The following is a 25,966-nucleotide window of genomic DNA, read 5'->3' on the forward strand; positions in this document are numbered from 1 at the left end:
TTACTATTAGTTCCATCCTGTATCCCTACTTCAGAATACAATATGGTAGAAAGAAGACTATCTGAATCAGAAAATCTAGATTTTAATTTAAGATCGGCCACCTACTAGTTATAAGTAGCTAATTTCTGTCTGCAAAATGGGGGAAAAACATATTATTGATACTATCTCTCCCACAAAGTTATTAGTATTAAATTGAAATAATAAACATGAAACACAAAATAAATAAAAATACAAATGACAAAGTGCCATATAATAAAGTCAGCAATTAATAAACAGTTGGACAAATTATAATAAAACAATGTCCAAATCATAATAAAAACCTCATATATAGAATTCTTTAACATAATGAAAAAGAATGCAAGTACAATATAGTTACACAATAAAAAAATTTAAGTAATCAACTATTCAATAAAACCTGAAATCAAACCTAAGATCTCAAAACTGAGTGAAACCTTTTGAGCTGATGATATAAAATGCAATAAAGTTAGAAAGCAAAAGCTTCAAGTTAATGCCTTTTACCAAATAAGAAACAGAAAACAGAATGATTAAAAAATCATGATTGCTCAATTCTTAATTCAGAAATGTGTAGTAATCTTTTTCTACACATGTTTCATCATACCTAAATCATGAATATTAGTTAATATTGTTTATCTCTCCCTGCAACTCTTCCAAATCTCTTCTTTCCTCCACCTTTTTGTATACCTCACATGATACCCTTTTAGTTGAGACCCTTGCCTATTTATTTATTTGTTTGTTTTTCCTGAGGCAATGGGTTTAGTGACTTGCCTGGGGTCACACAGGTAGGAAATGTTAAGTGTCTGAGACCACATTTGAACTCAGGTCCTCCTGAATTCAGGGCTGGTGCTCTATCTACTGAGTCACTTAGCTGCCCCCTGCCTCATTCTTTATTGACAAATTTAAAATCATCGATGGCAATATCCTTTTTCTTTCTGATTCTACCGAACTTTTGACATATTCCACTATATACTCCTTTAGCAGTCTCTGATGATGAAGGTAGGCCTTCTCTAAGACCTGAGTAAGGAGAGTATCAAATGGGTGTTATTGTTATATCACACTACTGACTCACTTAAGTTTGCAAACTACTAAAATCCCCATATTTCCTGTTTTCCATCTTATATTGGTGAAGCTGATTTTTTATATCTATGTCAAGTCCTGGACTTGACAGATATTCCTATTAAAATCAGTCTTCCTTAATTCAGCCCAAAGCCTTTTTTTGGCCTGCCAAGAAACTTGTACATCCTGTCATTCATTATATAAACAGCTATCCCTCCTAAATTTGAATCATCCACACTTTCTGCAGCATTAATCTCCTTCTTGAATTTGGTCTTCTTTCTATCTCTGTGATTCTGGTCTCTGGATGATGTTTAACTTTGTCTAGCTTTAAGCAACATCACGCCACTTTGCAAGCATTTCCAAAAACTGCTAAAAGACAGCCCCTGCTCCCAAAGAGCTTTTAAATGGAGAAAGGCAATTCACAAAAAGGAACTGAAGAAGGGCTCAGAGTGGAATGAAAAAGTAATTGCATGGTATTGAAGTGCAAAAAATTTGCAGACACACCTATCTTTTTTTTTTTCTGATTTACAGTATTTTTCTTCAACCTGAAAGTTTTGAATTTTGGCTATGACATTTCTGGGAGTAATCAATTCATGGTTTCTTATAATTTTCTCTTTGTGCTTTGATTAAATGCATCTGGACAGTTTTTTTTTTTTTTATGATTATTTGAAACATAGTATTTCTAGGGGTTTTTTTTCTCCCAGTCATGGCATCCATGGAGTCCAATAATTTTCATCCTGTTTTCTAGACTATTTTTGATAGTATCTCATATGTTCATATAATTTTTCAGTATTTTGATTTTATTCTCACATTTTTCAATTAATGAATAAATTCTGGGAAATGTTTGCAACATTTTATTTTTCATAGTGTTTACTTGAATTGTTTTTTATCATCTAATCAAAGGATTCTTTTGCAGAGTCCAGAAAGCCCCCCAAAAGGGCTTGTAAATTTGATTTTTTTCCTATTTTGATAGCTGTATTTCAACATGATTTGCTTCCTTTATAATTCTATTTATTTTATTTCTATGTATTTAAAATCATTACTGAGAAAGGGTCCATGACATAAAAAAAATTACCCCCTCCAAGTTGCTTATTTTCCTGTCAAGTGATTTAATTTCACTTCTCCCCCTCCTCCCACCCCCCCTCCAATCCCCCTTCTCTCTCTCCCCTCCTGGAGTCCTTATGAATTAATTCGTTTGGAGTCTGACTTCTAATTACTACAATTATTTCCTATGAGATAATTTTTTCTTGGGTTTCTCTTAACAAATAGTGGATATGGAATTTTTAAAAGTTCTAATAGAAATTTTTTCTGCTTACTTATGTTTTTTGTCTTAGTGAGTCAGAGGCAAATTTTGTCCCCTTGTTTGACCTTGGCTAGAGTGGATAGATTCTTTGTATGACCACAGCCTGAAAAGAGATGGCACTATACTAAGATTAAGTCATTCCCTATTACAATTCAGATCTTCTACTGCTGCCTTTCATAGTTCTGGGTGGAATAGCCTGGTCCTGGTCCCCATCTCTCCTACCATCATGCCTTGCTTGGGACACCACTTAGTGCCAAGCATGAGCTTCACCCCACAGCCAAAGTACATAGTTGCTTTCCCCCATCTCCTGGCAGTCCCTGACTGAGAAATCATATTTTGACCAGGTACAATCCTCTGACAAAGCTGTTTCCTTACCTACTCCTGGCCCCCCAGATTAAAGTCTATAAAGTTCAATCCTTGAACTCAGTGGTCTTTCCCTTTAGTTTTGCAGAATCTATTTTATCCACAACTTTTATCAACCCTGAGAAGATTCTCAGAGAACTGGCTTTGGTGGTACTTTTCACATTGTCATCTCTGCCAGAGGTCTTTTGCTTTTGTCACATTCTAAAATGTATATACTATTTATCTTCAAGATCCATTACACCCCCAATAAACTCCCAAGTTTGAGGTCTGAAACAGCTTCTCATTTATATTTATATCTTTCCCAGTATCTAATACTGTAAATCACATTAAGTAGACTTAATAATTCATATTTAAGGAATATTTGTTACTGAATGAGGGGATCTCTTCATGTCCTCCTTTATATGTATTTACAAGTCATGGAGATTCATAAAAGCCTTCATGCCTAAAGTCAAACTTAGGAAATCAAAATATTTTCTTGGAGGGAAAAACAAAACAAAACACCACAGTATTTATATTTAAACACAAGTCTTACTACTTCCAGCCAGGAACATAAAATTTCTATTCTTTATTTCACCAATGAGCCAGAAAATAGATAATCCATTGTAATATTCAGTTCATTTTTTATTAAAAATCCTTACTCTTTCCTTTTCTCATTTCTTCCTGAAACTTGAGAGTAGAAAGGAATGGTAACAAAAAAATTTGAAAACTAAAACTCTGTTATTCACATATTTTATTTGAAAATTACTAACATTTATGAGTTTTTTCTTTGGGTTTAACAAGTATGTAATAAGTAGAAGGAAATCTTAATATCTATCAGCCAATAGTATAATGAAGTAAAGGGGAAGACAGGAAATGAGCCATGATTCCTCTATGAAAGAATCTGACTTTATAATGTAGGTGATCTTAAACGCTTCAGGAAATATTTCTGTAGGTAGTCCTGCTCACTGATAAACTGATTTAAAACTTCAATAAGAGCCTTTAAAATCACCTTTGTTAAACTATCACATCAATTTAAGCAGTTAGATTTCAGATACTAAATGGTTTGGAAAGGGAGCAAATAGAAGCAGATATATAGATATATTTACATATATATATATATACATATATATATATACACATATATATATCTATATATCAGAATCTGATATAATTGTAAAGGTCAAGATAAGAAAAAACAAAGCCTTTATTTACATACATACATATATATATATATATATATATATATTTTTTTTTTTTTTTTGCTGAGGCAATTGGACTTGCCTAAGGTCACACAGCTAGAAAGTGTTAAAGTCTGAGGATAAATCTGAACTCAGGTCCTTCTGACTTCAGGAATGGTGCTCTAGATAGAGAACCTGAGTTCAAATCTGCCCCTCATATAGTTTATTTTTAAAGACAAAATGGAATAGCTTCATACTAGATGTCCTTAAAATTATTGGTATATTATGCCCTTAACTTGTGTTTGTCTCTGAGATTCTGTTTAAAATACATATATAATATTCTAATTGCTAACTCAGAAAATGTTTTTACATTCAGTAAAAATATCAGTTAATGAAAAATGAGGAAAAAATAAAATAGTTTGCCATGATCCTTAGAGAGAGGCGAAGCTTTCTCAAGAAGTCTAGGAGACTAGGCCTAAGTCACATGAGCCCTATTCTCAGAGGTCTGCAAATTGGGAAGATCAGGTCCTTGGGCCCAGGTTGCAGAAAGTCACATGATCTCTAGGCCTAAAGGTCTCTAAAAGCCAAAACCCTACGTCAGTGACAGGAAGTGAAGTGACCCACAGGAAGCAGACAACATTAGTGACCACTGATCAATGATGATTACTTCCTTGTAATCCATCCTATGAAAAGGCTTGGATTTTTTGCTATTTAACCTGCTTTACTGCTTCCCATTTATGAGGACCATAAGCACGTTGGGAGCTGAGATGCTTCCCAGGTGTGCTTGAGTCTCTCCCTGTAGAGACTAAATAAATGCTTTCTCTTTGTACCTGAAGATGTCTCTGATTAGTTAATTTGGGGAAGGGGGTCTAGCACCTGTCCCACACACATAAAATGTTATTTTCATGTTACTTGGAAATTTCAAATGCTACCACAACTTAACACAGCTCTCAAAGTTCTCAGGAATAGTAAGGAGTTTGTGTGTATCTGTGTGACTAAACTGAGTGCACTACTTGCTTTTGATAAAAGTTACTTATTTTTGGCAGTTTTGTCAGTCTCTTCAAACTCCAGTTCATTATATACCAATATTTTTATATGACCCATAATTTACGTCTATATTTCTGAACACATTTTTTTTGGGGGGGGGATTCAGTCATAAGATTTACTTGGAGCAGTTAAGCAACAACTCCATAAAAAAAGTCCTAGGGCCTAGAGCGTGAAGAGATAACTTTACCCACCCATGACCACAAATCTATGTCAGAAGCAGTACATGAACCCAATCTTTCCTAACTTCATAACCATTTAACCCCTTCTATTTAATAAACTTCAGTGATTCCCTATAATTTCTATGATCAAAGATAACTTTCTCTGTTCATCTTTTAAACCATTCAAAATCTAGCCCCTGCCTACATCTCTTATATATATTTTATGATTCGATGACAATGACCTCCTTACCATTCTTTTCACAAAACATTCTACCTCCCGACTGTGCATTATCAATAGCTGTCCCACCTGCTTAGAATGCCCTCCTTCCTCATCTTTAATTCCTGGCCTACTTTAATTCTTAGTTATCATTTTCTACAGGAAGCTTTTCCTGGTCTCCCTTAATGCTAGTGCCTTTCTTCTGAGATAACTTTGTTAATAACAAGAACTGTTTTTACCTTTCTTTGTATCCCCAGCTCTTTCTTAACCCAGAGTCTGAGGTTTATTAAGTGCTGAATAAATTCTTGTTGCTTCTTCTCCTTTTTATTGCATGATATTGGTATTTAAATTATCCCTTTCTTTCTGATAGATGGTTAACATGGAGTTGAGTAGTTAAAATTAACTAAATGGCAAATGCTGTTCACAGGTCAATAACAAATTTAAAAGATAAGAAAAACTTGGCTCTTTTCTCCTCAAAATCAATTTCTCTTTCATAGTGAACTAGTTAATGAGAAGCATCTCATAAAAGACAGGCTTACAACATACTTATAAATGACACTTAAATAACATGCTTTGTATTTTGGGAGGCTATACAGTATGTATAACAGATAAATGGAATGAGAGCATATTAGAATAGATGATTATTAACTATAGAATATTTTATTGTAACATGAGACATTAATCTTGTAGTCAGAATTCAAGTCCAGACTGATACATGTAACTTGTCCTATCCTAGGCAAGTCTACCTATCTCTCTGTTCCTCCCCTTCATCATTTATAAATCAGGGATAATACTTATATTGCCTATTCTACTTCACAAGGCTGATGTGAAGAAAGAGCTTTGAAAAGCTTTACACACTAAACAAGGAAATTATTCTATAAAACTCTGTTCAAATGTTTTGTTGTCAAGGGACTAAATATTTAATGAAATTTCTAAAGTAAAATAAATATTCAAGTATAAATGCAAAAATACATACTCAAGCTAAAGAGAAATTACTTCTGAATTACATGTAGCATAGCTCCTTTTTAAAAAAATTCAAATGTTCAGGAACTATAATTGTTAAAAGAACTATGACAGAAAAAGATACTTTAGTGATGATCCCTCAAATGCTTTCTAGCTTTAAATCTTATAGTTTTTCTGCCCTTTCATCAGATGTTTAATAAACACTGGTCTAAAAAGATTTTTAAGAGGTTATAAAAGAAATATAAAACTTATAGAGTTAGGGAAAGGAAGAAGGAAACGTAAGGAAAGAAGGAAAGTTACCCAAGGCTGAATGAACTAAAAGCAGATCTGAAATGACATCTTGTTGGAAACTATTAATGAGCATAGACATCTGAGCTGTTTCTCAGATGTGATGTAACAGGGGAAAGATATGTACTTCTAAAGTGAAGTGTGCTGTCACATAATACAGGACATCTGATAAACTAACAATAAAAGAAGCTGATGTACTCATAAGATTTGGAAAAGAGACTCAAGAGAAAATTATTCCATATATGAGTCAGGGAAGAGAAATTGCCTATTCCTTGTTTGGGACATTTTAATTCTATTTTAAAATGTATATTTGTATCAACTTTTTTTGTTATTTTTAAATATAAACTAAATATCCTTTTCTATTACTCTCCCTTTCCCAGAAAGCTATTCCTTATAAACAAATTTTTTTTTAAAAAAGCAAAACTGATCAATATATTAAAAAAACAAATAATCCTGACAATATATGTAATGTTTCACATTCATGGACCACTGTTTTCCCATCCCCTGACAAGGAGTAACTAAAGGGAGGTATCTTATATTACTTTTTGGGGGCCAAATTAATCATTACACTTTTGTAGCATTTAGTTTTTAGGTTTTTTTAGTTATATTATTTCCATTTATACTGTTGCAGTCATTGTGTATGCTGTTTTTTTGACTCTGCCAACTTTACCATGATTAGTTCATATAATCTGTTTCTATATTTCCCTACATTCGTATCTATCAATTTTTGTAGCACAGTAATAATAGTCTATTGCATTCATCCATGACAATTTGTATAACCCATTTTCTATCTGACGCTATTCCCTCCATTTTTAAGTTATAGGTACTTCTAATTTCCCTTCCTCTTTTGTTTTTCTTCTTTGTGTTTCCCCTATTCTTCCCCTCATATGGCCCAAACTAATAGACAGGAGACACAGAGTTGAGAGATACAAGACCCAAATCAATTAATTTGTTTCCTTACTCTAAACCCTGATATACAGTACAGCTGAAATTGTTTTCCTTCTTTTTTGTTGCCAGCATAAAAGAAAAATGTTTTATTCAGTTTGATTTAAAATAGATGGGCTTTGATAAAACTGAGAGCCTTTAAACAATGTATAATGGATTACAAAGAAGTCACAACCCCTTTCAAATTCATTTTTCTCATCTATAAAATGAGGGTGTTGGAATTGATAATCTCTCAGATTTCTTCTACCTCTATAAAGTTTTATGATCAATATTATTATATATTCATAAGCATAATGTTCATCCTTATGTAATAAGGATATGTAATAAGATGGATAAGAACACTGGACCTAGGGTCAGGAAAATTTAAGTTCTGCTCCTTCCACAGATACTTAATAGCTATGTGATCTTACCTAAATTATTAATCTCTCTCATACTCACTTTCCTCATTTGTAAAATAAGTAGGTGTAGGATTTAATGCCCTCTAAGTTCTCTTTCTGCTCTAAATTTAGGATCCTATGAACAAAAAAGCATTTTTTATTAAATATAATTGCAAAGTACATCAATTATCCTATTTCCAATCCTTATATAACACTGTAACATCCTTGACAAATGATCATCTAGTCTCTACTTTAGAAGCTCCAGGAGTAATAGCCTACTGTTAATCACCTCAAAAGTAGTAACCTTGCTTCTTTTAAATACAATTATTCCATTAGTAACCTTGCTTCTTTTAAATACAATCTATTCCATTTTAGGGGAACTCTAATAATAAAACTCTTATTACTGGATCCTTAACTAACTGACTTATCAGCTAATTCCTGAATTTTATATTCCAGCTTCTATTTCTGTTCTGTGTCTTTGCACAGATTGCTCAATATGCCTTCCTAATCATCTCTGTCTCTCAGAATCTTTAACTTTCCTAAAGGGTCCATTCAGTTATTATTTTCTAAGAGATTTTTGATCCTTTGTTGTTTCCCCCAGTTGTTGGAGCTCTCCCTCCTCAAGTTACCTTGTATTATTCATCATTATATATGATATATCCCAAGTAGAACGTAAGCTCTGGTAAGATCTGTGAGAACAGGAAATGTTTCATTTTTGTCTTCGTAGTTCTAGTGTCTATCACAATGCCTTTATACGGAAAAGATATCAATAAATGTTAAATTGAATTAGTAAATTCTCCTCTAAATTGTGTCTAAATGTACATCCTCCTGTAATTTCTGTCCTTCAATACTAACTACAGAGTACACAACATCAACACTGACTCACAATCCATCATTTCTCTTAACTCTAGTATTCCCATTTACAATGAACAAAGTTCTACATATTCTATAAGTGAACAGCTAGGTGGCGCAGTGGATAAAGTGCTGGGCCTAGAATCAAAAGACTCATCTTCCTTAATTCAAATGTGACCTCAGATACTTACTAGCTGTGTGAGCCTGGACAAGTCACTTAATCTGTGTGTTCCAGTTTTTTTATCTGTTAAAATGAACTGGAAAAGAAAATGGCAAACCACTCCAGTATCTTTACCAAGAAAAACCCAAATGGGATCATGAAGAGTTGGACACAACTGAAAAGACTGAACAACAACCTACATTACAGAGAGCCATAAAAAGAGGTACTAGCTTGGCCTGGAGTTTCAGAATAGGGTTGTATTATAAAAACACTAAAATTAAAACTTGTGACATAAATAGGCAACTTCTTCATATAAAAAGTTGTCTTAAAATTCAGCATTTTATTTCATTTCCTTTTCTACTACATTTTTTCTTTAATACATATTATAATGACTATCTACTCACAGGGCAATCTTCGTCCTAAATTGGGGTCCACACCTACAAACTGCAGAACAAATTCCTGCCACTTGCCTGTTTTTGGTCTGCTTTTGTATAGCCCTAATACTAAGAATAAGTTTTTTAAAAAATATTAAAACAAAATGTTACTGCATCTAAAAAGCATGGTTTTTACATTTTAAACAGAAATTTAATTGTATTTAAAAATGTAAAAAACATTCTCAGGTACTGGATATCCAAAAACAGGTGGCAGATTTGGCACTATTGACAATTTGCTAACATTAACTCCCTGCTTTAGACTAGTAACCATCAAATCTAAGTATAATTTGCAAGTGAAATTTACTGAATTTTCTCAACATAATTCCTTCCATGCTTAGTCAATTTCTCCCATCAGTTTCTAAAAGTAAAATTAGTTTAGTGACTAAAATAAAGTATTAGAAAATATTCCCAAATGATTATAAAATAAGAAGCAACTGATGTTAAGAAAAGCTAGAAAATGCCATTTACCTGTATTTTTTGAACATCATAATTTCCACTCTGTAAATAAATTAGATTTGAAATAGTGTAGCTTGGACATATCTGAGTTGTTATTATATTGATAAGGTAGAGTATGGAAAGAAGAAGGCAGACAAGTGATTCCACAGATATAATGAATTTAATATGAGCAAATTCCCACTACCAAAGTAGATAAGCAACTATAATACAATTTACATATTTAAAGAATTTGCAGGGGCGTACAGAAAGGTCACATGACTTATCCAAAGCTACATTCCAGTGTAGGGAGAGACAGTACTACAATTCAGATCTTTCTGGGTTCTCTAATCAGGTCATCCTTCTATCCACTTAAATCAAACTACCTTACACCTCATATCTCACCTTTCATAAAGAATAGCAAATGTCTACCTATCTCTCACCCAGAAATCAGAATAGTAATAATCATTAAAAAAATTTCAAGTTTTCTAATAAACATAACTAAGGAGTCAATTTCAATTATTAATGTTCACAAAGAAATCAAATTTAAGCAACTGGATTCTGTAGCTTCCAAAAAGACAATAATTATAAAACTTATTAAAATATCAGGAGTTACAGCATATGTGTAAAATCAAATTAAAATGTATATTTAGTACACTGATTACAAAGTACAAAATATAAGGTATTCTTTCTTAATTTAATAGTCATTTAAATTCCAATAGAGTTCTGTCTAAACTTTACTGGAAAAAATAAAAGCACAAGATATAATAAGAACAATCTCTATACTATTTAAAATATTTCTAAGACTTGGCTAATAGTTAATTTATTTTAACCTAAATTTCACTCACACACACAAAAATGACAAGCCTAACAAATTTGGAGTTTCTTGACAAAGGAATCTGATATATACATTCAAAATAGGCTGTCTTTGTTTGTATCTACTTTTAAATTGGCAAAACTGTAATGCTTTTTTCAAGGGTATAACATATAAATAAAAAATAAAAGATGAAAAACAAAAACTTACTTGGGATATACAGGCTCATAAAGGTACTTTTCTCCTCTTGCTGATGCAATATGAAAAAATAATATGTAGCCATTTGCTGTCTGAAAGAGATAAATTTTATTAATTATAAAATAAAAATACTTTCCCCTGTCACTTTAATAAAGTACGCTATTATTTTTCTGAATTGTATCTTCATTTATTATTCATTAATTTCAAACTTAAAAAATAAGCCTTTTGAAAGAATACCATCCTGATGAACTTTTCAAAAGAAGTGTAAACTATAAGCAACTATATGAAATCACAGTAAAAAGAAAAAAGGCATATCAGAAGAACTTTGAGGTTCCATTCACACTCAACAAAGAAGCAATACTCTATTTCCCTCCCTCCCTCCGGCTCTCTTTCCAAGGGAGTCAGTGATAAAAAAGAAAAACCTCATATTTGCCAAAAAGTGATAGCACTTTTTTGTACTAATAAATAACCAAAAATAAAGTAGATTCTCATCAACCAGGGAAATGGTTAAATAAGTTGTTGTATATTAATATAAGATAATATTTAGAAATGATGAATAATACAGAAAAGTTTAGAAAGAATTATATGGAATGATGCAAAGTAAAGTAAGCAGAACCAAGAAAATAATATAAATGATCACTACAGTAACAACAATAAAATAACAGAAACTAAATGGTGTGAAATTATGATGATGGAACTTGGCTGCAAAGAACATGAGGCCTTCTCTTTCTTTGGAAAGGTGAAAGACTTTGGATATGAAAAACTACAATGGAAGACTTTTTCATTATGTTGTTTAATTTTCTTTAATAGGTTTCTTTTCCTTTTTTTAATTTTTTTGATATAAAGGATGGCTATTCTCCTAACAGATGGCTTTCTGGGAGGGAGTAAAGGGAAGGAAGGATACATTGAGAAATGTAGTTTATATAAAAACAAAAGGTAACAAAAAAATCTATTTCTAAAAAAGCTATCAACTTATCAGAACTTAGGTGGTGCCTAATGCGTTGCTCATGGTGCTAAATGGTGCTAAATTTTTGCTCAAGAAAACATACTTTTGCTTTTTTGAAACTGGCAATAAAAAGAATTTTAAAGTACAATCTGTACTTTTAAAAAGTAATATGTTATATAAACATTCTAAGAGATTAATGAGTATGCATTTAATAAGCTATAAAATGTTAAAATTACTGGATGTTATGCTCTGAATATTGTTTTTCTGAACATTTGTTTCTTATCCTGATGAACTATAGAAAACTACAGCGACTCCCTCTATAGGTATAGATTTAAAGCTCATTTGCAGCTTATAGACAGTACAGAGCAGTAATTCTTAACTGGGGTCCATTTCAGAGGTTCCATAAACTTCAATAAGTTAAAATGCATCTTTACTTCTATTAACCTCTAACTGAAATTTAGCATTTAATTATTTAGAGTGCTCTGTTCTAAGGCGTCCACAATTTTTTACTAGATTGGCAAAAGGTTCTTTCACACAAAAAGATTATTAACAATTCCTAATATAGAGAGTTGGCCATTTTTACTGAGAGGGAACCCAGGCTTTTTCCAATTCTAAGGCCAACTGCTATCAACAATTCTTAAATGTTCTGAATTAGAGATCTCTTTAGTAGTCTTGTGAAGTCTATGGATCCTCTCTCAGAATAATACTTTTAAATATGTAGTATTACAAACAAAACTTATTATATTTAAATAATTATCAAAATCTTTTTAAAACATCAAGTTCACAGACTTCAAGTTAAAAACCCATCTGTGTACCATGCCATCATTGTCTTTCAAACACTAACTAAATGACAATCTGTTGAACAAAAAAAGTATTATTTTTAAATTAAGAATGACAAGAATTATTAGATATTTTGAAAAACAGGCTCTTTTTTCACTTTAAAGTAATGTTAAGAGTTAAATCTAGAATACATACAAATATTCTACTACTGAAGACAACAAATGTAATACCAAAGGAACAAATGTGATACCACAATTCTTGGCATGGAATCAAATTTGAATCACCAAGATTAAAGTAAAAAGTAAACTTATTTTTTCAAGTTAAAATATTTGAAAGATGTGCTTGAACATTAAATCTATAAATTTAAGCCCAAAATAACAATCTTGTTCTATTTAACTGGTCATGACATATGATTACATAGTCTTGAACAAACCAATCAATAGCTACACAAATATGAAACAGAAAATATCAGATCTTCCTAAATTTAAGTTTTGAACCAAATATTTATCACATCATCTAGGGAAATGACAAAAGAATAAAAGTATTAAGATACTTTATGCCAATTCAAAATTCCTATCATTTTAATGCTAAATAGGCATGACTAAAAGAAAAAAGCAAAACAATTCAGGGTTCCAAATTCTTTTCCAGTATTAGCTTCCTGTTTTTCATTTAAAGGAATGACAGGAAACACACAACTTCTCAGCAAAAGAGGCCTTTTGTGGGGGAAGTAAGAAGGGTATCACAAACCTCATTCCTTTTTAAAAAGCATTTCACACACTAAAAGTAGGACTATAAAAACAAAATTAAAAATGGAGAATATGGGGAATATCACTCTAGGAAAAAGTTCCTTACTAATTTATCAATGTTTATATGGTTTTAATGATTATCTATTAATGATATCTATATAAAAATACAAGTCATTTTGAACATGTATCAGGTGCTAATATACTGTTTGGCAACTAATTAAATTTTTAGAACTCTTTTTTAATTTTATAAGGAAGGGAAAAGTAAAATAATACTGTAAAGTATCTAAAGTGATGACGTTAACATACAAAAGCTTTCCCGAATTCCATTCACTCAGGCCAAAGGTTCACGACTTAAAAGGGGGATCAAATGCCAATAATGAATCCAAGACTTAATTTTTAAAAGGAATAAAGAAAAGAATACATTATCTTTCTGAATCCAAATAGCCAGCCTGTTTTATATCTAGCATACTAGGTGAAACTGAAATTTGTTATTTCATTACTATACAGAATCATAAGCGTATAGTTAGATAATGTTAAAGATCTCTTCCAGCTCTGGTCTAATCTGCTTACTCAGGATATATCAAATTATTTAATATTTAATGCCAACTTTGATAATAAACTAAAAGCTTTTTTCCCCTATGGCCCAAACACATTTTAAATGTAATGGTTCTTGATTATCTATACATTGGGTACTAGAGAGAAAGCATTTTAAGTCAATAGGACAAAGGGAGAGGGGATTTATTATCCCAGGAAAAAAAGCAGACAGGAAAATAGAAGAGAAAAAGGGAAACAGTTATTTTTTAAAATAAGAGATAAACTGAAAATGTTTGTGACTGTGTTCATTTAAAATAAAGATAAAAAGCCAAGTGGAATGTATAAAACATTTTGATAGGATTTCCAGACATCAACAATAGTCAACAAAACATATGAATGAAGCTGATCTATCTATGTCCACAAAATTCAATTAAAGGCTCTGGCAAATATGCAGGGCAGGATTAGAAACTGGGGAATACATAAACATAAATATATAGAAACATATAAAAACATATTCATACAAAATGTACTAAAGATAATTTTTGGAGGAAGGCACAAGTATCTGAGATCAAAAAAGACTTCCTTTAGCAAGTGGCACTTGAACTGAGATTTGAAAAAAGCTAGGAATTCTAATATATCTCAATGAGGAGGGAATAAAGATCATACATGAAAAACGGACAATGCAAAAGCGTGAAGAAAAGAGATGATGTGCCATGTAGGAGGAACAATAAAGAGGCCAAGTTAACACAAAGAAGAAGAAGAATATAATTAAATAAGGTTAAAAAACAAAGTGAGTTGGAGCTTGGTTGCAAATGCCAAACAGAGAAGCTTATATATGATTCTAAAGATAATGGAGACACTGAAGTGAAAGTGACATGGTCAAATCTGTGCTTTGAGAAAATAATTTTGGTACTTGTATGGAAAATGAATTGGAATGTGGAAATATATGAAGTAAGGATACCAATTAGGAGACCATGAAATGAAATGAAAGAAGTGATAAGGGTCAGATTTAGGATAGTAGGAGAAGAAAACAGTTATCAGAAAATGAAGAAGAGGGAAGAAAGGATGAGATTAGGCATTGACTGTGTATGTAGGTGATTGAGTCAGGATGACAACAAAGTTGCAAACGTAGGTGATTGTGAGGATGGTAGTATTCTCAAGGCCAATAGGTAAATTTAGAAGAGTTAAGTTTTAGAGTAAAAATGAGGAGTTCTAGAATTTGCAATGTCATCATACTATTATATACAATGCTTACCTGTCAGTAGGGAAAGTTAGATGATGGTTAGAATGCCAAGCTTAGAATCAGGAAGACTCATTTTCCTGAATTCACATCTGGCCTCAGGCACTTTTTAGGTGTATGACTCTGGGAAAGTCCCTTAATCTTATTTGCCTCAGTTTCCTCATGTGCAAAATGAGCTGGAAAAGGAAATGGCAAACCACTCCAGTATATTTGCCATCTGGGGTCATGAACAGTTAAGAGATACAACTGAAAATAACTGAACTGAAATTGGTAAGTAAAATGTGACCATAGGAATTCAGACACTGAGAAGCAAAGTCCATGTACCAAAGATATAAAGGGCTTCTATACTAAATAAAAAACTGGCCTAGAAGACCTTTCTAATACTAAGACATTATTCTATTTATTGACTCATTACTTTTATTGTTGTTCACTCTTTGTTTTTGAAGAGAACAAGTTACATTGTGGAGTGATGCCTCAACTCGAGGATAAATTGGATTTAATTAAGGCAGAGTTGCATAAAGTCATCAACCTCACTCTCTCTCTTCTAGTCATCAAACTCCAGTGATAAGAAAAAAATCAGGAAGACTGGTCATGATCTGAGATGCATTGGATGACTTCAGTATTTTTGATGTCTGACCACGCTCTGAATATTCCATAATGCACTTCAGCTTCCTGGCTTTCATGGCCACTGGAACAAACTGTTCTCATCCACCTGTTCCAACTGGCAAAGTCTTCACATGGTTGGGTTAGACATCTACTAACATCCTAATGAGGTTGGAGCCTGTCAGTTACTCTCAACCTAGTTTAGACTGTATTCAGAGATGGTTTTTCTAAAGGATGGCTGTTGCAAATGCTACAGTTTCTTAGATTCACAAGTAAAGAGTGAACACAGATGAAGGTGGACACCAAAGATTAATGACCAGCTCTGAAAAGAGCTCAGCAATTTCTCACATCATAAGTTCTAGTCCTCCCTTAATACCCCATAAATCTTGGACCAGATAATGTACAGTCCAGGGATATACCTGGAAATTAGTAGCAAGGGGAAATAAAGTGAGTGAATTTTATTTTAGTCACATTTCATATCTCCCAATTAGATAGTTAACAACAGTAATTTAGTCAAGAGAGCTACTAATAGAAAAGACTGGAAATTTTCTATAAGGGTATTAGGAGATAAATTCTCAAGTGATATGAAAGGAGATAAGGTTATAATTCAATTCAACAAGTATTTTGTAAGCATCTACACAACTGGAAAAAGCAACTGAATGAGAATGATTTGGTATGTCCTTGAGAATGATGTAGTAGAAACCACAATAGCAGAAGAGACCCCAAAACTTTTTGAAAAAAATCCCAGGCCCTGGAAATTATGTAATCACTTTAGGAATGTAGCTATTGGAAGTGACACATCATAAAATCTTGGAGAATGAGTAGGAGGGAAAGAAAATAGTGTCTGATAACTTCATTCCACTAAGCTATCCTTTGGGGACATCTCACTTGTCTTCCAAAACTCTGGACTACTATCTTGCATCTGGACCTAAACAATGAATACTTCTTAGTTCAAGAAAGAGAGTTTTAGTTAGCTTCCATTATCAAACTTCCCACCAATCAGAAAAGACTCTGTGGTTAAGGGCCTTCCCTACTCCTGAGGAGGCACATTAGAGCATACCTTTGTCAAATAGTAACCTTTGTGACAGAGAGACCCTCAGTATCATCCATTAGCATACCATTGTTCCTGGATTCCCATCATGAACTTGCTGAGTTTACAGTTGACCAGGATTCTCCCTGACTCTCTAATCCTTGACCTTTACTTCTCTTTTCCTTCCCAGTTTCCAAATCATAAATAACATCACACATCCACACTTAAGTACTTGACCCACTGGACCAAGCCTGTGTGCTTTCACAAAATAAAAGCCCCTCTGGACTATGAGAATACCTTTGTGAGTTTTTCCCATTCTGACCAGCCCTCCCAACCTGGTGCTTCATCAAGACCAATTGTATCCAGAAGTTGACAAAATTCTGTGGATCTTTAGAGAGAAATTCTCCAGGTTTTCTGAAGGAGGAAGAGAAACCAAAGGCATGAAAAAAAGGAAAAAAAAAACCCACCTCAGTCCTCATTAAATTCAATATCATCTACCACCAACCAACATGTCTACTTTCCCACCTATACATTTTAAATGACAATTATCCATATCAGAATTTCTCAAAGTGTGGTTTCTGTGGGTTCTTGAGACTTTTTAGGGAGTCTGTGACTCTTTCCAAGGAGTCCTCAAGGTCAAAACTTTTCATAATACCAAAACCTTTTTGTCTCTTATAATACTCCTCTTCTTTTCCAAGTACTTATTTTTGAGAAATCCTATTTTCTTCATATATCTTAACCATACCAACATATTGGAACAGATTATAGAAGCAAATATTAATCCAGTTACCTTTTATTAATAGGCTAGATATGAGAGATTTGCAAAAACATATAAAAATAACATTCTTTTGACTCATTTTTTGTTTTGGAAAAATAGCATTTTTCTCATAACTACATTTTGGGAAAATAATTAATTTCATTGAAATATTATTTATGTTAATATAATGGGCTTTATTTTTTAAATGAACTATTTTTTTAAATTAAATTTGTTTATAAAATAGTAAATATCAATAGATATAAACAAAAATTGGGGGGGGGGGTCCTAAAAAAAGCTTTTGTTTACATCTATTGGTATTTTTTTTTAATGTAAAGGGATTATGAGATCAAAAAGCCTGAAAACTGCTAATCTGCATATACATAAAGAATATATCAATGGTATTCAAAGAAAACAAACAAGTGATATTCCATAGTAGACAACATCCTTACCATTACACAATTATTTGTGTTTATTGTTTATTCTGTTTATTGTTTGTCAGCTATATAAAAGTATCCTATAAAAAGGATGGCAGGATCCAAAAAAGATCTTGACAGATTAGAACAGTGGGCTGATCCTAATAGATGAAATGAGACAAATTAAGAATTCAAGAAATCATCTTCACAAATACAGAAAAGACGAGTCATAGTTAGAAAGGAATTTGAAAAATACCTGGGAGTTTGACTAGACTAAGTTTAATTCAAGTCAACAATGAAAACAAAGATGATAATGCAGTCTTGGATTGAATTTAAAAGTCATCAATTCTAGAAATAAGGAGATAACCTGTTTTACATGGAGTTTTACATTTAGTTATGAACATCATGTTTTATAAAGGACATTGATTAGCTGGAGTTGTTTCTATAAATGGACAGCCATTGTTTTGTGTTTATATCACAGGAAGCAGGTGAAAGAGCTGAGCATATTTAATCTGGAGAAGATTCAGGTGTGAATGAACTATGTCCAAGTATTTCAAGGACTATCGCATGTAAGTAGACTTATTCTTTTTGGCCCCAGAAAGCAGAATTAGGAACAATAGATACAAGTTTCAAAGAGGCAAATTTGGGTTTAATGTCAGGAAAATTATCTTTTTTTTGCCACTTGCCTCATTCATGGTTCTGAGTTAAGCTGATGTTCAGATAGCAGATAGTCCATGGCTGAACCTGTATTCAAATACTTTCCAGCCTCAAAAGAATATTCCATATAGCTTGCTCTCTGTTCGCATAGTCTTGGAGAATTCAGTGCCAGTATGAGGCATTAGCATGTGTATTTCTGAAGTTTCCTATGTACAAAGTATATTCTAAATTACAAACATCAATGTATTTCCCTTTATTTAGAATGAGAACTGGAAATATGCCATTATGCACTAATATAGAATTAGCATGTTAATTTTCTATTTTAATTTTATTTCCTTTAAAATCTATTGATGCAAGACAACAGAGCCTTCCCTCTATTGATTATTTTCAATTTATCTTGTATATTCATATGGTTATTTATTGTTTATACATATTGTTATTTATTGTTTATTATTATCTCTACCACTAGACTGCTGTGCTCTCCAGAACTTAGCACAATATTTGGTCCATAAATATTTAATTAACTAATACTGAGATAAACACTCTTACAGTTTATCTTCTCTATAATATCATTAGGCTATGAATGTTAAGAGAAAGGAGGAATGATATGTCCTTTACTTTAAATTTTTTTATTGACATTTTATTTTTACATCTCTTTCATTTCCAAATATACCTTTCATCTTTCGGCAGGGAAGTGTTTTGTTTTGTAACAAAAAATGAAAAAGAAGGAAGAAGGCAATTCAACACATGGGATATGTCCTTTAATTTTGATTATATGGTATTGGCTTTTTTTCTAAATAAATTTCATTGATAGCTTTTGTTTCCACATCACCTACATTTTCCACTATGTTCTTCCCAGAAAGTCACCTTCCATGACAAAAAATAAAAGAGAAAAATTAATTCAGTAAAATCAATTCATTTTTTTCCTTCTGTTTTCTTTTTTGTATGTTATTCCCTTTTGTTCTGATTTTCTCTCCCAACATGATTCATAAAGAAATGTGTATTTAAAAAATTAAGTACATGCATAAACAGATAAAAATTTAAAATGGGAGAAATTTTTTTTTAAAAAGAAAAGAATGTTGTTGCCTTTCCAATTTGACCTTATGTATGTTAATATTCCATTATATTTTAGTATTATAATTTGTTCAGTAATTAACAAATTATTGGATGGTATTTTGTTTCCAGTTTTTTGTTATTACAAGTAATATACTATTAATATTTTGATAGGTACTTTTAAAAAATAATCTACCCATGTCTTAGTGGAATTTCTGAGTGAAAAAAAGTACAAACAATTTAAACTTTTCTTGCTACATTTAATTTTTTAAATGCCTTGTCCATTCTTCTTGCATAAATCATTTTCTGATACTCTTTCCTCCTCACCCCCCATTCTTATTTATAAGCAACCCCTCCCATAAAAAAACAAAAAACAACTGTGAAATAAAACCAAATGATAACAAAAGCTAAATTTAAAAAGATTTATATTAGTTATTCATGTTAGTGAAAATCTTTATAAAAATGAGTTATATACACCATATTATTTTTCCATGGAATATAGAATTTCTATGTGATACTCTTTAAAAACAAATTAAGTATGTGGATTACTTTTAAGTGTATATAGTATAGCTCAAAGTAAGCATACAGGTGTCAAGTATATGGGGAGTTCAGGGAGGACTAGAACATCTATAATACCACTGACCAAATTACTTCACTACAGTTTTGCTAAAAACAAGAGTTTTTAATTGAAAGGCTTTATATTGGGAAGTGACTATGTCGAAACAAAATATCAATGATTTAAAAAGCATATACTAGAGACATGATATATGTCTCTATGGGGAAAAGTGCTGGATTTGGAGTATAAGAACCACATTTGCCACTTTTTATTACCTTAGGGAACTTGGACAAGTCATTCCAATTCTATGAATTTCAATTTTAAGTTACTTATAAAAATGAGAAGATTGGACTTATACGACCTGTAGGATCCCTTCCATCTCTAGATCTATAATCTTATCTATAGCCCTGTGATACTAATGAATCCAAGTAAATTAATTTATATTAAATCACCTTTCAAAGATGTTCAATTTGTCAGTCAATAGCCTCTCTAAAGTGTACATGCCCAAGAACTTTAAAATCTATTTACATTACTTTGTGGGTGATTTGTGAATTGTTCAATACAATACTGTCTAGGCAGTGGTAACACATCTTTTAGATCCTTCAGATGGAGGTAAAGTAATCAAAGTGATTTGAACAAAATATGCCCCAAGCATTTTAATATCAAGAATGAACAATATGGCGAAAATATTCTCTTGCTAATTCAAGTAAGAATTCCATAAATGGGAAATGGATGATATGTAGGTAAGATAAAGCTTGATTCTTAGAAGAGCTAAATTTTAAATTTTATTGCTTAATACTTAATCTCTTCAACCATAATAAAGGATTCTCAGAGTCAAGGGCCAAGTCATACACTGTATCCTCAATTCATTGCCTGATATCTTGCAGATTACATTCAATCAATAAGTTTTTATTTCTGAATTTTATTTATTTAACCATTGCTTGCCACCTCACAGTATTCTTCATAAATCCAATGTTTTACATTTGCAAACTCCTTACTTCCCAATCTCACCATCATAGTACCTTTGCTTATTATGTTCTCCTTTAAATGGAATGACCCTTCTATCCAAACTTGGATAATTTCTGTGCTCAACTCTAGAAATCATTAAACAAATACCCATTTAATTGAAATGAATTTACTTAAAGGGCATGTGAGTGACTACATGGGAGATTTGAATTCAGTTACCAATTTTTCTAATGCTGTTCCCCCAACTTTATGTTGTTAATATAGCAAATGTGGTATCTTTTTGAAAATCAAGTAATAGGTTCCAATATTTTCAACAAAATACTAAAAAAAAAGAAATTCTATATTCTATCTCATTTTTGTCCCTCCCACTTAGGGAAAAAAAAACAACAATATAAATGACACACCTAAAAACAGAGGGGAGGGGCAACTAAGTGGTACAGTAAAGATAGTGCCAGGCCTAAAGTCAGGAAAATAATCTTCCTGAATTCTAATCTGGGCCTCAGACATTATGAGCTGTGTTATCCTGGGCAAGTCACTTAACCCTGTTTGCCTCAGTTTTATCTGTAAAGAAAATGATAAACTGCTTCAGTATATTTGCAAAAACAAAAAAACGAAAAATAAAACTCAAACAGATTGACAAAGAGTGACAGACAACTGAAATAACTGAACAAAATATAGAGGCACCAATGAGAAAAAGAGAAATCAAAGACTGAGAATTGTTTGAGGCTTTCAAAACCTCAAATCACAAAGTAACAATCTTTCAATTTTCCTTAATTTTATAGAACATCTAATATCAAATGTACCCTACATATTCTCTTTACCTTTTATTTTTTAGCTATAAAAATCACATCCAACAGGAAGTTAATTTACTTCATACCATCTCTAGTATTTCCACTATGAAACTAAGACATAGACTACTTTTCCTTCTTTTAATTAGCCCCAACTTGTTCAATACCTATACCAAAAATTTAAAGAAAGCCTTTAAAATGGCTAGTTTGTTGATTTTATCAGAACCACTTTAAAATATTCTACAAAGTTTTGTTTCATTCCTTAACTCTCAAAAGCTATACTAAATCTGGAGAAAAATTAACAATAGGCAGGGCAGCTAGTTGGTCAAGTGGATAGAGCACCAGCCCTGAAATCAGGAGGACCTGAATTCAAATTTGACCTCAGACATTTAACATTTCCTGGCTGTGTGACCCTGGGCAAGTCACTTAATCCCAACTGCCTCAGCAAAAAATAAAAATTAATAAATAGATAAATAGATATAAATAAATATAGTAAAAGAACAATTTCATTGTATATTTCCTTGCCCAAAGACATTTCTTTGCTATTTGAAATATTAAGATAATAGAACGTGCTGTCAAAAGGCAAGCAATTCATAATGAATTTATTTTTTACTTGCAGAATTAACACTTTATTTCTCTCAATTTAGAATGACCAAAATGAATGGTATAGACAATAAAGTTACTGAAATTTATAGAAGGAAGTGCTTACTAAGGGCTGACTGGCTAGGGAAGTAAAAAGGGTATTTGAGAGGAGCCAGGAAGGAAGATTTCAACAAGTAGAGGAATAGAGAGCTGGAGGCATTTTAAATAAAGAGAATAGGAACTTCAGCATGCAAACATCAAGTTAAGGGAAAGGTGAATTTTTGAATTTGGCTACAGTGAAGGATTCCAGACTTTAGTGAAATGCAAATTAAGTACAAATCAATGGTATAATAAAATAGCCTCCACAAAAAAGTGAACTAAATTTTAAAAAATATCCAGGACAAGGAAGGAAATAGTTTCATTGTATTCTGTACTAGGTTAGATATCTGAACTATTATGTTTAATGTTGAGTCCAAGAACAATTGATAAATTGGAGAACATCCAGAGTAAAGTACCTAAGATAGTAAGATCTTGAGTTTATTTTCTAAGGATTATCTGTAGAAACTGGAGATGATTAGTAGAGATAATCAGAGGAGACAAAGTAGGTGTCTACAACTATCTGAAAGGTTATTATGTAGAAGAATTCAATTTGTGCCACTTGGCTTCAAAGAAAAGAACTAGGAGCAAATTGATGTTGCAAAGGTAGAGTTAAGCTTGATATAGTGAAAAACTTCATAACAATCATAAAATCCAAAAGTAAAATAGATGGTATCAGAACACAGTGAATTTATCAGAAGGCAGTGAATTCATCTATGCTATCCTGTACTGTAAACAAGACCTGTATTCAGCTACAGTTTGAATTAGAGGATTACTGAGTTTCTTTCCATGTCTAAGATTCTAAGTCTGAATAACTAGGATAGAGTACCAATAAGAAAAATGGAGAAGCCTAGAAATGGAGTTCATTTAAGCATATAGATGATGACATTGATTTTTGACAATGCCTTAAATGATGACAAGACATTCAAGTGGAGATATTTGGAAGACTGATGACATATGGCTAAAAACTAAAAGGAAAATCAAGGCTAGAAATGCAGATTTCTTATTCATTTCTATAGAAATAACAGCCGTTATCATAAGAAAATGAATTTTCAAAGAAAAAAGTAGAGTGGAACAAAAAGGTTAAACTTGTAAAGGAAACAAATGTTAACAGATAAGAACCCTAGAAAACAGTGCCTTCTATGGAGAAATTTTTTTCGAAGAAGTGGATTCAAATTAATGTACAAAGCTATATAGGAAGGCCATTTATCAAAGATAAATTTTTTAATACCACAAAACAATTATTTTATAAGAAGGTAGAAAATCTCCTACTTACTGATACAGCTATCATGGTACTATCTGGCCTCCATTCAACTTGCTTGTAGGATCCAAACTGAGTAGATGATTTTGCCAGTTCCTTATAGGTTACGATTAACACGCTAGGCTGGCCAAAAAAAAAGAAAGAAAGAAAGAAAGAAAGAAAAAAAACAAATTACATTTTTATTGACATCAAAACAATGCACAGAACAATTTCAACCAGACAAGTAATCTCAGGCCATTCTCATAAAATATTCTAAAGGATTTTGAGAAAGCAATAGCACTTACTATGATGTGCTCAATTGATTCTTAAGAGGGATAAAACACATACACATACATACATACACACACACACACACACACACACACACACGATAAGGTTATTCTGAAAGTGCTTGAAATCTGGACAGGGAGAAAAAAATATACTTAGATACAATGTACTATATGATTGAACACTAAAATGTAGGACCATGAACTCTTCTTCAGTGCTAGAAAAATTCATATATCAGTTTGAGTTAGATTAGTTCTAAGTCTCCAAAAGAAATGTGATTTGTTTGTCTTGAAAAATTTGGAATAAGAGAAAAGGTAAGGGGAAGGCATTTTAAGTGAAAGGAAAAATAAAGGAGAGGGGCAGACTTAAATTTTGAGTGTATAAGAAAACAAACTTTGATGATAAGTCTGGAGGTCCACAAAGAAGTACTGGTAGATAGTGCCTTTGTATCCCTACTGCTCAGAAAATTAAAAAAATGTTTGTTGAGTGACTGACAATGACTAAAATATAGCTGGGTCAGAATTCTGGCATAAGTGCAAACTTGATTCCCCAAGTAATAAACAGAGTGAGCGTTTTCGTAGTTTCTTAAGTTATGGTTTAAAAAATAATTTCTGAAGTTTCACTAAATAGTAAAGTTTTCATGATATTTCTGAGACAACCCAAATTTAAACCTATGAGTTTTTAGGCCAATGATCTCACCATTAGTTCACTCATTATTTCTCTACTCTGATTTTCATTGAGTTTCTATCCCAGCTAATCAATTAAAAATATTTCGAAGTCTTTCTAGGTAATCTCCTAATCAATTCAAAAATTATTCTTAGCTTTTATTTTCTCTGGCCTCTCTGAAACATGACAGTACCAACTAGCTCCTCCTTTTTGCAACTCTTCTCTTCTATGACTTCTGTTATACTGGTCTCTTGGTTCCTGGCAGCTCTCTTAGTGACTTAATCAATGGCTCCCCTTAAGGTACACAGGAGGAAAATAAACTCAGATCTTCCCGTCTTTGAGGTCTCTTCTCAATTCATTATGCCATCCACTTCTCTACTGGATTGTATATATCTTTATATCTATCGATGTAATGCATATATATTCATTTTTTACATTTATTTCCATATGAGTTATATTGAGAGAAAAAAATCAGTAAAGGGAAAAACCTTAAGGAAAACACACACACACACACACACACACACACACACACACACACACACACGATAAGGTTATTCTGAAAGTGCTTGAAATCTGGACAGGGAGAAAAAAATATACTTAGATACAATGTACTATATGATTGAACACTAAAATGTAGGACCATGAACTCTTCTTCAGTGCTAGAAAAATTCATATATCAGTTTGAGTTAGATTAGTTCTAAGTCTCCAAAAGAAATGTGATTTGTTTGTCTTGAAAAATTTGGAATAAGAGAAAAGGTAAGGGGAAGGCATTTTAAGTGAAAGGAAAAATAAAGGAGAGGGGCAGACTTAAATTTTGAGTGTATAAGAAAACAAACTTTGATGATAAGTCTGGAGGTCCACAAAGAAGTACTGGTAGATAGTGCCTTTGTATCCCTACTGCTCAGAAAATTAAAAAAATGTTTGTTGAGTGACTGACAATGACTAAAATATAGCTGGGTCAGAATTCTGGCATAAGTGCAAACTTGATTCCCCAAGTAATAAACAGAGTGAGCGTTTTCGTAGTTTCTTAAGTTATGGTTTAAAAAATAATTTCTGAAGTTTCACTAAATAGTAAAGTTTTCATGATATTTCTGAGACAACCCAAATTTAAACCTATGAGTTTTTAGGCCAATGATCTCACCATTAGTTCACTCATTATTTCTCTACTCTGATTTTCATTGAGTTTCTATCCCAGCTAATCAATTAAAAATATTTCGAAGTCTTTCTAGGTAATCTCCTAATC

General features: G+C 32.1%; 1 protein-coding gene across 2 annotated transcripts in view; it reads right to left on the minus strand.

The window, feature by feature from the left end:
• RIC1 (RIC1 homolog, RAB6A GEF complex partner 1) overlaps positions 1-25,966 on the minus strand; it is a 129,771-nt gene that overhangs the window by 78,517 nt on the left and 25,288 nt on the right. For both annotated transcript variants that reach the window (XM_051987668.1, XM_051987659.1), the window contains exons 2-3: positions 23,806-23,913; positions 10,795-10,874 (exon numbers count right to left, since the gene is read on the minus strand). In XM_051987668.1, the coding sequence (XP_051843628.1) occupies positions 10,795-10,874; positions 23,806-23,913 (188 nt within the window). The remainder of the gene's footprint in view (positions 1-10,794; positions 10,875-23,805; positions 23,914-25,966) is intronic.

This window comes from Antechinus flavipes, chromosome 1 (genome assembly GCF_016432865.1).
Source record: "Antechinus flavipes isolate AdamAnt ecotype Samford, QLD, Australia chromosome 1, AdamAnt_v2, whole genome shotgun sequence".
Classification (NCBI taxonomy): domain Eukaryota; kingdom Metazoa; phylum Chordata; class Mammalia; order Dasyuromorphia; family Dasyuridae; genus Antechinus; species Antechinus flavipes.